This window comes from Strongylocentrotus purpuratus, unplaced genomic scaffold (genome assembly GCF_000002235.5).
Source record: "Strongylocentrotus purpuratus isolate Spur 01 unplaced genomic scaffold, Spur_5.0 spur5_scaffold_16, whole genome shotgun sequence".
Taxonomy (NCBI): Eukaryota; Metazoa; Echinodermata; class Echinoidea; order Camarodonta; family Strongylocentrotidae; genus Strongylocentrotus; species Strongylocentrotus purpuratus.
In genome coordinates, this window is record NW_022145601.1 from 26,207,691 (window position 1) to 26,221,640 (window position 13,950).

At 38.6% G+C, this 13,950-nt stretch overlaps 1 protein-coding gene across 1 annotated transcript; it reads right to left on the reverse strand.

Moving 5' to 3' along the window:
• Positions 1 to 595: 595 nt before the first annotated feature.
• On the reverse strand, positions 596 to 3,409 carry LOC587614 (insulin-like growth factor-binding protein complex acid labile subunit). Its single transcript, XM_030987498.1, has one exon. It carries the CDS (start codon positions 3,407 to 3,409, stop codon positions 596 to 598), a length of 2,814 nt encoding a protein of 937 aa, XP_030843358.1.
• Between the last annotated feature and the right edge of the window lie 10,541 nt (positions 3,410 to 13,950).

The following is a 13,950-nucleotide window of genomic DNA, read 5'->3' on the forward strand; positions in this document are numbered from 1 at the left end:
ACTGTGTGGAGGTGTCATGGTTTGGTAGCTCATTTACTTGACTCTCAATCCGGAAGTTGAGGGTTCGAACCCCAGCCTGGGACTAACATCCTTCGACAAGACATTCATTCACTTTTGGCACTCTCCACCCAGGTGTTAAATGGATACCCGGCAGGATGCGATAATCATTGCAGATTGTTCAGCATTGTATGACTGTCTTTGAAATTGTGCCTGGCTGGAATGCTCCACAGGGAGTGGAGAATGTGCATACTAGTACATTGTGTGCGGACAAGCTTGAATAAAATGACCAGTGTATTACCATATCATTAAAGGGATTAAAGACATCGTTGATGTTTTATTTTTGTACGCTCATTTAGCAGCTATATACATTTAAACTGGAATCTAGTGCATGTATATTCTGAGGATGTACTTCTTTCTAATGTTTTGTCTTGAAATATAATAAGTAAATTACTTAGCCAAGTGTAAGTGGAAAATTGTGAAATGATAACTCGCCTCATTTTTACATTACTTCAACTGGAATGTGTATTATGGCATGAGTTCTATTCTGCTGGTGGCATTACTCACAGTGAGATTCAAATTTGTCTACATTAATAATTTACAGCGGAATGGCATTGTTTATAGCCCTGTTCGCTCTTGTGCTCTTCTCAAACTGAACCCAAAATAGTTCCTGTCCATCTTCATCCTCTGTCCACAACATGTAAGGTCTGTTCCTACTCAGGAACAACCTGACAAGGTACGGCATGTTCTCATCCTCGATGTCCTCAACAAAGATCAAGATGACTTTGTCTAATCCTGTGTCATTAATGTGCTCCAGAGCCATACGGAGCTTGGTCATTGTCCAGGCATCATTGACAGACTGGTTGCTTAGCAGCAAGACTGTCTTGAAGCTGTTGTCGATGGCATCGTAGAGTGCGTTGATGTAGTACATGCCTAGGTGAAGGTCCTCGTCTCCGTAGATGATGTTTTGCAGATGTGGCAACCTCTCCTCCAGTGCAGGTTTCATAACCTGATTGACCCACTCCTCTTCTGTTTCCTGGAACATGAGGTTGAGATGATGACGATAGTTGCCAGCGTTGAAGTCCTCTTCCATTTCTGTGTAACCAACGATAGCAAGTTTGAGCAGGAAGATTTTATGATTCAGCCACAATCGTTTGTTGTACACTAGCAAAGCCATTACACCGACGAGTACACCTGAGAAAGAGAGAACCACAATGAGAATGATGTTCACACCGCAATGATCCTCAGGATGGAACGACAGGATCGGTTTATCTGCGAATTCCTTCAATGAAGTACCAGAGCACAACGTCTGGTCCGCGTTTTTTAAGTCGATGTTGGCTGAGTGGAGCCACTGCCTAAACCATGTTAACGAGCATGTACATGTGAAGGGGTTTCTAGACACATCCAAGCGAAGAGAGCTATTGGATGGCAACACCGTTCCAGGTTTAATGATACTGATTTGATTTCCAGAAAGAAGGAGGATCTTTAGTTTAGGATTCTGGGCAAAAGTTGTTACCTCCAGACCACGAAGGCCGTTGTTTTGGAGGTTAAAAAAATACAAGTAAGAGAGACCATGGAATGTGTCTCCTGCAATCTCCGCCAGTTTGTTACCACTGAGACGCAAGTCGGCAAGGGACGACAGAGGATGGAACACTCCATGCCTCAGCACATGAATATTTGAGTTGGTCATATCGAGATAGTAAAGTTTCGAAAGGTTGTAGAACACCCTACTATCCAGGCTGTGTAAATCGTTGTCTTTGAGACGTAGTCTCTTCAACGCATGGAGACCCGTAAATAGCGACTGATTGTTGACCACATCATATAAGTGACTGCCGGTCAGCTGTGCTTTCTCCATGCGTAGTTCATGAAGATGGGTCATATTAACAAATTGCTCTATTGAATCTCCGGAAATCTCGATACGAGTATTTGAAATACACAAAAAGAGAACTGTATGAAGTTGCTGAAAGGTATCTTGTAGGAATATAGTCTTCTGATTGGACAGGTATAGCCTTTGCAAGCTCCGAAGATCCTCAAATGCAGAGGGACTATATTGGTAGACTGGATTGAATGATAAACGAAATTCCGTTAGATTCGAAAGGCCATTCATTCTGCGTGGAAAAATAGACTTTATATCATTAAATGATAAATCAAGCATAAGGAGAGTCGTTAGTGTCCAAAGTCGTTTATAGCTGTTCAAATTTGTTATCTTATTATGGGACAGGAAAATTGATGTTATCGATGGCATTCCAGTAAAGGATTTAGGCGAAATAGTTTGTATCAAATTTTCTGATACATTCAATTTGGTCAAACTTGACAAACAGGCAAATGTATGAGGTGTTAAGGCTGCTATTTTATTGTATGAAATGTCAAGTTCTGTAAGTGATTGGAGCTTGCAGAAGGACTGATTACCAAAAGTTTTAATTTTGTTGTGAGTCAAAAAGAGGGCTTGAAGTTTTGTGAAACCCCAGTATGAATCAGCAGGTACATTTTCTATCGAATTACATCTCATGTCAAGAATAGATATGAATGGATAGTTGTCAAAGTGATACGATGCATTGCCAAGCGGAAGAAGATGATGAATTTCACAGCCGAAGACTGACAGTTCTTCGATGGAACCCATACCTAGAAAAGGTTGAATATCAAATGAAGTCATAAGATTATCGTCTAGTCGTAGACTCTGTACTGAGTTCAGATGATAAAATACACGATTGGGTAAATTCTTGATTTTATTTGAAATCAGTGAGAAATATTTGATGGAAGCATTTTGCAAAGCAAGGAAATCTCTCTTGTGAATTTTTTCCACCAGATTTTGAAAAAGGTCGATTCTTGTTAAATTATGCCATCTTGAACACCCGTCAAAGTTGAGACCTTGTATTTTGTTTTGCCTTAGATCCATGCTCGGCAGTCTTGTCAAGACTGCGAGTGTTTCACAGGGAACATCACTCAATTGATTTCCAGTCAAATACAACTTTGTAAGGAGAATGTTTTTGACAAAGAGCAGTGGTGACACAGTCTGTAGATTGCAGAAATTCAATATTAGAGTTCCCAGTTTTGGCAAAGACCACATGGTCTCGGTTTCAATAACCGAAAGTGGGTTATTAGATGCAATAAGAGTAACGAGATTTGGTACATCCTTGAAAGAGGCATTGTGGAGGATCGTAATGTTGTTTCCATACAGGTTAAGGACTGTTGCTTCCCTGGGTAAGCCGTCAGGAACATTCTGAAGCCCACTGTTTTCACAGTTGACAGTACGTTCATGACTTGAGTTGATGAAGCGGCACTTTGTACGATTCCTGTGGGATTCTGCAATAGGCGCAGTTTTCATCGACGGAAGCAGGCACAGGAAAACAAATCCCAATGCAACCAGCACTGAAATTAAGCGAGGAGTATGATTTGCCATGTTGGCAGCCATGGTTTTTCATTCACAAAGCTTGATTAATCAGACAATGTCATCAATACTCAACAGCGTATAAAGTAACAGTTTAAACGTAAACCTTCAAAATGAGCGCCTGACATGCTTTACTGTATGTCAGTATTTTGTTGACGCTATTCACTACACTGTAAACCGTCTTCCACCACCGACCAAAATGAATCTTGGAAAATCATGTTAAGAAACCATCATCATGTGTCATGTGACGACTTAATGACAATCATCTTCGATTTTGTTTTATATATTGCAAATGATGACATTCACTGGGCAAAATACTGGCAGTGGAGTTCACAACCATCGAAAATGATGACAATAGATGCACTGATGATACAAACACCGATAAAAGTTAATGGTACTTATGTAAATCAGTAGATGAAACCACTATTAGGCATCTGAAATAGCATAAAAAGCATCATTAATCATCATCAGTAAACCTTGTGGATCCATTACTGAACTTCACCATGCTTTCGAAACCAGGAAACAAGAGCTTGTAAAGATATGAGGTACATATTTGTTGTTATTGAACCACAATAAAGAATAGTAAATCAGTTACATGTATTTAAACACATTCAAGAACTTCGACCTTAAAGCCAGAATAAATGACAGTCACGGGGCAAAATAATGGCAGCGGTGTTCACAACCACCGAATATGATGACAATACATGCACTGATGATGCAAACACCGATAAAAGTTAATGGTACTTATGTAAATCAGTAGATGAAACCAGGGGCGTCGCCAAGGGGGGGGGGGGGTGTGGGGGAGTGACACCCATCCACCTGTCAGGATATTGTCGGTAAAATTGCGCTGCCGTCGGGAAAAAGAGAAAAGGGGAAGGGAAAACAAGAGAGGGAAAGGGAAAGAAAAGAAAAAGAAAAGGTAAAGAAAAGAAAGAAAGGAAAAGAAAGGAAAAGAAAGGAAAGAAAAGAGAAGAAAGAAAGAGAAAAAAAGAAAAAGAAGGAGGAGAGGAAAGAAGGGAAAAGAAAGAAAAGGGAAAAGAAAAAGAAAAAAAGAGTAAAAGGGAAACAAAAGAAACGGGGGTGAAAGAGAGGAGAGGTAAGAGCCTGAGAGAGGAGGAGTGGGAGTAAAAGAGAGAAGGGGGTTGTTGGGTGGAGTCATCTCGTCGAAACACGGGTAAATATGTTGCTATGTCGGGTCAGCTGTGTCGGTATTCTTGCTTGATCCCTGTGTACTATATCAATGCAGACGTTTGAAGTCGGTGAGATGTATATTGTCGGTCGGCCGACAAGTTTTTTTTTCACTACGAACTGTAACTTTTTATCCGCTGTGACGACTTCAAGAATGACTACAACTACAATACTTGTATTTTCTCGAAGCTTCACTTTCCTATAATATCAGCTAAAGTAATCAGAGGTTTTCAAATTTTCGGGGAAACTAGATTCAAACAAGGTTTAAGAGTCAACAACGGCACGACGAATCGTCTTCCTTTCTCTATATTGTGATGAAACGCCCCCCCCCCCAAAAAAAAAGGGGAAAACTGAATTCAGACAATTGGGGCTTATTAAGAGTCGAAAACAGTACAACGAATCGTCTTCATTCTCTAATAATTTAATGAAACGTCAAAACTCCCGCGCTTTGCGCGAGAGGAGGAGTAACTGAATTCAGACAAGGATTAACAGTCGAGAACGGTACAGCAAATCGACTTCTTTTCATAATAATTTAATGAAACGTCAAAGCTTTCGTGGTTCGCGCGGGAGGGTGGGGGAAACCTCATTTAGACGAGTCGAGAACGGTACAACGAATCGTCTTCTTTCTCTAATAATTTAATGAAACGTCAAAATTTCCGCGCTTCGCGCGTGGGGGAGGGCTTCATTCAGACAAGGATTAAGAGTCGAGCAAGGTTCAACGAATCGTCTACTTTCTCTAATAATTTAATGAAACGCCAAAACTTCCGCGCTTCGCGCGGGATGGGGAGAAACTGAATTTAGACAAGGATTAACAGAAGAGAACGGTACAGCAAATCGTCTTCTTTTCATAATAATTTAAGGAAACGTCAAAGCTTTCGCGCTTCGCGCGGGAGGGGGGGGGAACTTCATTTAGACAAGGATTAACAGTCGGGAAAGGTACAATAAATCGTCTTCTTTTCCTAATAATTTAGAGGCCTATCACCCACACCCACACTCCCTAATGAGTGATTCGCTTGCTCACTACCGACCTCCCTAAAATAAGATCCTAGCTCCGCGCCTGCATTAAAATATACCAGCTATGACTAAATTGACGAAATAATTCGTATATTTATGTCGTCGAGGAAAATGACCATTTGCGCTTATGCAAGTACTATAGATAGTCCATAGGAAAGACAATTTAGCCTTCGGCCCCGGGTTTATAGGGTTAAATTTGTAGATATTGGACATTTAATTTTGTCGGTAATTGGTCGCTAGTTTTGTCGGTAATCGTTGGTCTCTACACCCCCCTCCCCCCCCCCCCCCCCCCCACACTGAAAACGGTCTAGCGACGCCCCTGGATGAAACCACTATTATGCATCAGAAATAACATCAAAAGCATCATTAATCATCATCAGTAAACCATTTTGGATCCACTACTGAATTGCCCCATGCTTTCGAAACCAGAAAAACAAGAGCTAGGAGGTACATTTTTATTGTTAACGAAACACAAGAAAGAATAGTAAATCAGTTACATGTATTTAAACACATTCAAGAACTTCGACCTTAAAGCCAGAATAAATGACAGTCACTGGGCAAAATACTGGCAGCGGAGTTTACAACCACCGAAAATGATGACAATACATGCACTGATGATACAAACACCGATAAAATTCAATCGTACTTATGTAAATCAGTAGATGAAACCACTATTATGCATCAGAAATAACATCAAAAGCATCATTAATCATCATCAGTAAACCATTTTAGATCCACTACTGAATTGCCCCATGCTTTCGAAACCAGAAAAACAAGAGCTAGGAGGTACATTTTTATTGTTAACGAAACACAAGAAAGAATAGTGGGTCAGTTACATGTATTTAAACACATTCAAGAACTTCGACCTTAAAGCCAGAATAAATGACAGTCACGGGGCAAAATAATGGCAGCGGAGTTCACAACCACCGAAAATGATGACAATACTTGCACTGATGTTACAAACACCGATACAATTTAATGGTACTTATGTAAATCAGTGGATGAAGCCAGGGGCGTCGCCAAAGGGGGGGGGGTGGGGTGCGACACCCCTCCACCTGTCAGGATATTATCGGTAAAATTGCGCTGCCGTCTGGAAAAAAGAGAAAAGGGGAAGGGAAAACAAGAGAGGGAAAGAGAAAGAAAAGAAAAAGAAAAGGAAAAGAAAAGAAAGAAAGGAAAAGAAAGGAAAAGAAAGGAAAGAAAGGAGAAGAAAGAAAGAGAAAAAAGAAAAAGAGGGAGGAGAGGAAAGAAGGGAAAAGAAAGAAAAGGGAAAAGAAAAAGAAAAAAAGAGTACAAGGGAAACAAAAGAAACGGGGGTGAAAGAGAGGAGAGGTAAGAGCCTGAGAGAGGAGGAGTGGGAGTAAAAGAGAGAAGGGGGTTGTTGGGTGAAGTCATCTCGTCGAGGGAGCAAGAAAGACACGGGTAAATATGTTGCTATGTCGGGTCAGCTGTGTCGGTATTCTCGCTTGATCCCTGTGTACTATATATCAATGCAGACGTTTGAAGTCGGTGAGATGTATATTGTCGGTCGGCGACAAGTTTTTTTTCACTACGAACTGTGACTTTTTATCCGCTGTGACGACTTCAAGAGTGACTACAACTACAATACTTGTATTTTCTCGAAGTTTCACTTTCCTATAATATCAGCTAAAGAAATCAGAGGTTTAAAATTTTCGGGGAAACTAGATTCAAACAAGGTTTAAGAGTCAACAACGGCACGACGAATCTTCTTCCTTTCTCTATATTGTGATGAAACGCCCCCCCCCCCCCCCCCCAAAAAAAGGGGGAAACTGAATTCAGACAATTGGGGCTTATTAAGAGTCGAAAACAGTACAACGAATCGTCTTCATTCTCTAATAATTTAATGAAACGTCAAAACTCCCGCGCTTTGCGCGAGAGGAGGAGTAACTGAATTCAGACAAGGATTAACAGTCGAGAACGGTACAGCAAATCGACTTCTTTTCATAATAATTTAATGAAACGTCAAAGCTTTCGTGCTTCGCGCGGGAGGGTGGGGGGAAACCTCATTTAGACGAGTCGAGAACGGTACAACGAATCGTCTTCTTTCTCTAATAATTTAATGAAACGTCAAAATTTCCGCGCTTCGCGCGTGGGGGAGGGCTTCATTCAGACAAGGATTAAGAGTCGAGCAAGGTTCAACGAATCGTCTACTTTCTCTAATAATTTAATGAAACGCCAAAACTTCCGCGCTTCGCGCGGTATGGGGAGAAACTGAATTCAGACAAGGATTAACAGAAGAGAACGGTACAGCAAATCGTCTTCTTTTCATAATAATTTAAGGAAACGTCAAAGCTTTCGCGCTTCGCGCGGGAGGGGGGGGGGGGGAAACTTCATTTAGACAAGGATTAACAGTCGGGAAAGGTACAATAAATCGTTTCTTTTCCTAATAATTTAGAGGCCTATCACCCACACCCCCTAATGAGTGATTCGCTTGCTCACTACCGACCTCCCTAAAATAAGATCCTAGCTCCGCGCCTGCATTAAAATATACCAGCTATGACTAAATTGACGAAATAATTCGTATATTTATGTCGTCGAGGAAAATGACCATTATTTTGCGCTTATGCAAGTTCTATAGATAGTCCATAGGAAAGACAATTTAGCCTTCGGCCCCGGGTTTATAAGGTTAAATTTGTAGATATTGGACATTTAATTTTGTCGGTAATTGGTCGCTAGTTTTGTCGGTAATCGTTGGTCTCTACACCCCCCCCCCCCCCCCACACACACACTGAAAACGGTCTAGCGACGCCCCTGGATGAAACCACTATTATGCATCAGAAATAACATCAAAAGCATCATTAATCATCATCAGTAAACCATTTTGGATCCACTACTGAATTGCCCCATGCTTTCGAAACCAGAAAAACAAGAGCTAGGAGGTACATTTTTATTGTTAACGAAACACAAGAAAGAATAGTAAATCAGTTACATGTATTTAAACACATTCAAGAACTTCGACCTTAAAGCCAGAATAAATGACAGTCGCTGGGCAAAATAATGGCAGCGGAGTTCACAACCACCGAAAATGATGACAATACATACAAGCATCATTAATCATCATCAGTAAACCATTTTTTATCCACTACTGAATATCCCCATGCTGTCGAAACCAGGAAACAAGGGCTTGTAAAAATATGAGGTACATTTTTGTTGTTATTGAAACACAAGAAAGAATAATAAATCAGTTACATGTATTTAACAAATCCAAGAACTTTCGACCTTAAAGGATATGGGTGCCATAAAATATATGATATTAGTGTTTAACATTATTTTTTATTGTTTATTTCCCCCATAGTCCACCATTACAACTATTGGAATGTATCTAGCTATCATTAACCTTGCTTTGCCTAGGGGTACGGAGACCAGTCCTGGCCCTCGTTCCTAACACTTAGTCATATTTCCACAAAACAGACTGGTCCTACACCAGCGCATTTACTGACAATATAGACAGCACCATGATCTGTGCAGATCTCCCAAGCATTATGCATTAAGTTTGAGACAGAGCACTACAGATGTCTTCAGAGCATCTTAGTTGATGGCCAGGGTCACTGCATGGGGGCTCTCTACTGGCAGTTCAATGACATCTGGCAGGCTCTAACATGGTCATCCATAGGTCAGTCATTCATCAAAATGTGTGAAGCTTCAAACATAATTGTGAAGAGTTTAGCATGCACAGGAAGATTGTTAATCCAAATCTAGATATATAATTATAAAAGTTGTCTTAGTAATGCCGTAAATAAGAGCAGAGTCAGTTAAATGTCAAATCTCTTGATAAGACCTTTTACCAGAAAAAGTGATATCAGACAAAACCACTGGTCAATGACCGTATCAAAAGTTTTTTTTCTTCATTTGTAGATGATATGATATGGACACATTTCACGGTAATGTCAGTCAATACCTCTTTCATCATTATCGTCATCATTAAAGTCAATATTTTCCCTCTTACGAGGGTTTACTGACTTTTGCGCCCTGGTGACACTTCCTCCCTCCGATTCTTCTTGTCTCAAGCATCTGCGTCATTAAGACCAACCTTACTGCCTTCTTTATTTATCATATCTTTCCATGAAAGCTTAGGCCTTTTTTCATCTTTTTCTCTTATGCCTTCCAGTTCCGGATCCCACGCTCTTTTCACAGGTTCATCATCGTCCGATCTCAACATAATTATGATCAATGATGTGAGATGCGCTTGAAATTTTCTGATTACTTTTTTCAGCATCACATTCTACACTTATGTACAATGCCACCCAAGGAAAGCATCTAAAAACAAAACCATAACTGCAGGACACTAATCATCAAAAATGTATTGATCTTGATCTTAACAAGTACATATCTGATCTTTTACCCCACATAATACGGAGGCCGATGGAAGTTGTTTGATATTTTTTCTCCTATCCTTGCCTCTGAAATGAACAGAAAGAAGATATTTTATAAATGTAATGCTTCCTGGGAGAAATTTCTATTATTTAAACATATTTGTTACCCAGTAAATAAGATCGATTGATCGATCTGTATTGAAGAAAAAAAACAAGCCAGAAATATTGGAACCAGCGGGATTTGAACCTGCATCTACTGCTTGCCGGACAGCGGCTCTACCACCAGGCCATCACTGGTCCATGGCGCAGTCACGATGAACTAGAAACAAATACCCAAGCTCCCCTGATTCATTCTGACTTATTAATATTCATTAGTCCGCCATAGGACAATAAACTTTTATAAATATAATGCTTCCTGGGAGAAATTTCAAATATGTTTAAATAAAAGAAGATCTTAGTGCCTAATTTATTGTTTTAATGAATGATTAACAACTGACTTTGGAAGAATTTGCAATAGCATTTGATGTGAACATTCAACTTCAAATTGTGTATAAGTTCGATGATTTGAGTAGTCATATAATTAATGAAACTAAATTTTCAATGGATTACATGGTGGGCTAAAGTTGTTAAGTGATATAATGGGACCTCATGTTTATATATTTTTGTCAAGTCAATATATTTACATGTTACAAAAATTATGTTTGTCATTATTTTGAGGGATCCATATTCTACAAGCTCTGCTTTTCAGTGGATCCCTCCATTTCCACAGGTTTATCATTAAAAAAACTTTATAAAAAAAAACATTATACTGAATAGTCATGTATACTTTCTATTTCATAACTTTAAACCATGTTAAATGTATTATATTATTGAATGTTGGATTGTTTATCTGATTTCTTGTCAAAATTACTGTTCTGTTGGAAATTAAAATAAAAAGTGAAACTGAACCTGAAACTGAATTATGACAATAGACATATCCACATGTAAAATGGTTGAAACCTGAAACCAATTTTGTCTTTCAGTCAGAAACCTGTGCAGGAATCCTCATTAATTGAAACCCGTGAAATTGACACATAATGTTTGTCGCACCTGTGCTTCTAAAATCGGCCGATAATGTATTGGCCTATGACAGGAGCAATTAATTAATTTGATTCGCACGGATTAAGCTAATTGACACCATATTACTCACTTCAGGACAAGGTAAATTAAATCAAGTTCGCTATTCACAGTCCCTGGTTTGACATAGAAAAGTTCCATTGTTGAAAGATTGATTATATTATATACCGTGGATAACATTATTCTAAATGTATTTTGCACCGAAATGACGTCAATTATACGTATACAAATTAAAGTTACGGTTTGATTTTCATAATAATAATAGTACTAATAATACTACTAATAATAATAGTAATAGTAATAATAATAATAATGATAATAATAACAATAATGTTAATAATAACAGTAATGGTAATAATAATAATGATAATGATGAAAATAACTATAATAATAATACTAGTTTCTTACAAACCGCCTTAACATAAACGACCAAAGAGCTGATTGTATCCTGATTGTGATAACATATTGACATTACTCAATATTTTCACATCTAACGAATATCCATATATCTATTTGTGTTATAAAAGTTTTAAAGACACTTTGTCCCTTTTGCAGCCTACACCAAATGCTGTAGAACTTTGCAGGAATTATGAATATGTCATGTATGTCCTATCTGTGAAATTTAAACGTTAGCAGTGTCCTAATATTCAAATTATTCAAGGAAACCCGTTTACTTGTAGACTTCACTGTCAGACACTATTGAGTGACTGACTGGCTTCTTTTCTTCTTTGGTAATAACATAGGGTAGGTGTAGGGAATTGGAGACCCTTAAGCACATTTGCATAATTTACATAAACATGAACAACGTTACACATACAGAAAGTTTTGTATTCTCTTCAGTAACTTCTTCTCTTTATTTAGTGACAAAATTGTGGTCATGATGTAACTGATTAATAAGTTAACAATGATTAATGACGTCATCACCAAAGGTTTCTCATTACCTACATGTGCAGGTAATAATGGACAGTTACAAATCAAAACATTTTAAGTACAGTTTGAATGAAAAAGGGATTATTATAGTTAGTTCAAACACTTTTTGAGAGAGATACATGCAGCCAATAAACTTACTGTAATTTTGAAACGATTTTAAAACAATGTGGCCTACTTGGGATACTCCCAAAACCTGTTTTGTATACACACAAAGGTTTACAGTCTATATAGTGTGAGATCAGCGAGCTGGTTTGCTCGCTGATCTCACACTTTTATTCATATTGTCCAGAAACCTCGAGAGTCTTCTCATTCTATAATACACCCCAAGTTGGCTACCCAATATTCAAATGTGCATCTTTTTTATCTTCATATATCAAATCACATACATCTGTAAATCTTGATGCACACCCCTCTTTCTTTTTTCTTTTCCCTCTCTCTCTCTCTCTCTCTCTCTCTCTTTCCCCTTTTACCAATATTTGTTCCACCATATTCGTATTATTATGTATCCATTGAGGGTAGTCATGCTATCAAGCTTTGCTTACTTTGACAACCCTCCTGTTTGATGTTTTAGATAAGTTACTTTATTCGACATTATACTCTTTTGAAATTGTTTGTTTGTTATATATTTGTAATAGGGCAAAAGAAAAAGAAAATCAAACAGAAATAAATAAATCAAATGTGGCCCAAAATATTTCTGTACATGGACAATTAACCAACCAGCATCGGGTCATTGACTGGCATACTCGACATTCACAACAAACGACCCCCATATTGGACCTGGTGTCCGCCATTGCCTGCACACATTTCTGATCAGACACCATTCGTAATGTGCATTGCAACACCCATTCGCAACACACAATGGCCATAAGTTTTCTGTGATGGTTGGCACACTTCATAAACTTCCTTGTTAAGAGCCACCTCTAAATATCTGCATTCACCACAACATTCAGTGAAAATTGTGTTTTTATATCAGAGCAAAATTTTACGATCAAAATTGCTTATCTTGGTCAATTTTGACAATTTTCTTGGAGAAAGAACGCATTTTAGTCTTTGAAATTAATTGGATATATGCAGTATTGTTGTTAAAGACCACATATGGCGCTATAGCAACATTGGAGCCAACACGGACAGACACATAATGTGCTCAGGCTTGGTGGCCTCCAATTCCCTACACCTAGCATTTGAGCATTTGTCTACATCAATAATCCACTTCTTATAATGGCCAAAATTAAAATGATTGATTCTTTGCGCAGCATAACACGTACGACCATTCGGAACAATGGTCTGACAATCAGACTATTACTTACCGGCTCTATAGCTCTTAAGTCGATTCGACAACTAATAGTCGTTATTTTCCCACTTGAAAGGCCAGTTTTGGAAACGCCCCCCTCTCAAAAAATGAAAGAATATGTTTTGCCGAGAAACCGCCTACTAATTGATATAACTATTGTATCTATTTGGACCTGATAGATATAACGCACGTGTCGCGCACGTGTTGGGGTAGTCTTATATACATCTTTCTGTGTATAGGTCTACAGTGCTTGTAACTTTATCAAGACTGGGTCGAATTTCTTATTATTTTGATGATTCTAGAACCTTGCAGTACACACTAATATATGCTAGATGATCAACCTTTTGTGATCGATTCCACAAAGTTTCTTTCACAATGCAATCGCATGACCATAGCTGGTCTTTATCTTTAAGACATTTTCAAGCCCCCCCCCCCCCCCCACCCCCCCCCCCCTTTTTTTTTTAGGGAAGTTCTAAATTAGTATTATCTTTAAAATGCCGTTGGAATTTAACCTTTTAATTTTTTGGCCTGCAAATCGAACATAATACCTTCAATGGATTAATACATTTTGAAATAGGCCTATTCCAATATGATGCGTTCCTAAAGACGAAAACATACTAGGCAAGAGTACTATGATTGGCGATAGTGGAATTTGGTAAACCCCTCATATTTACTCCCTCTTTCCCCCTTCT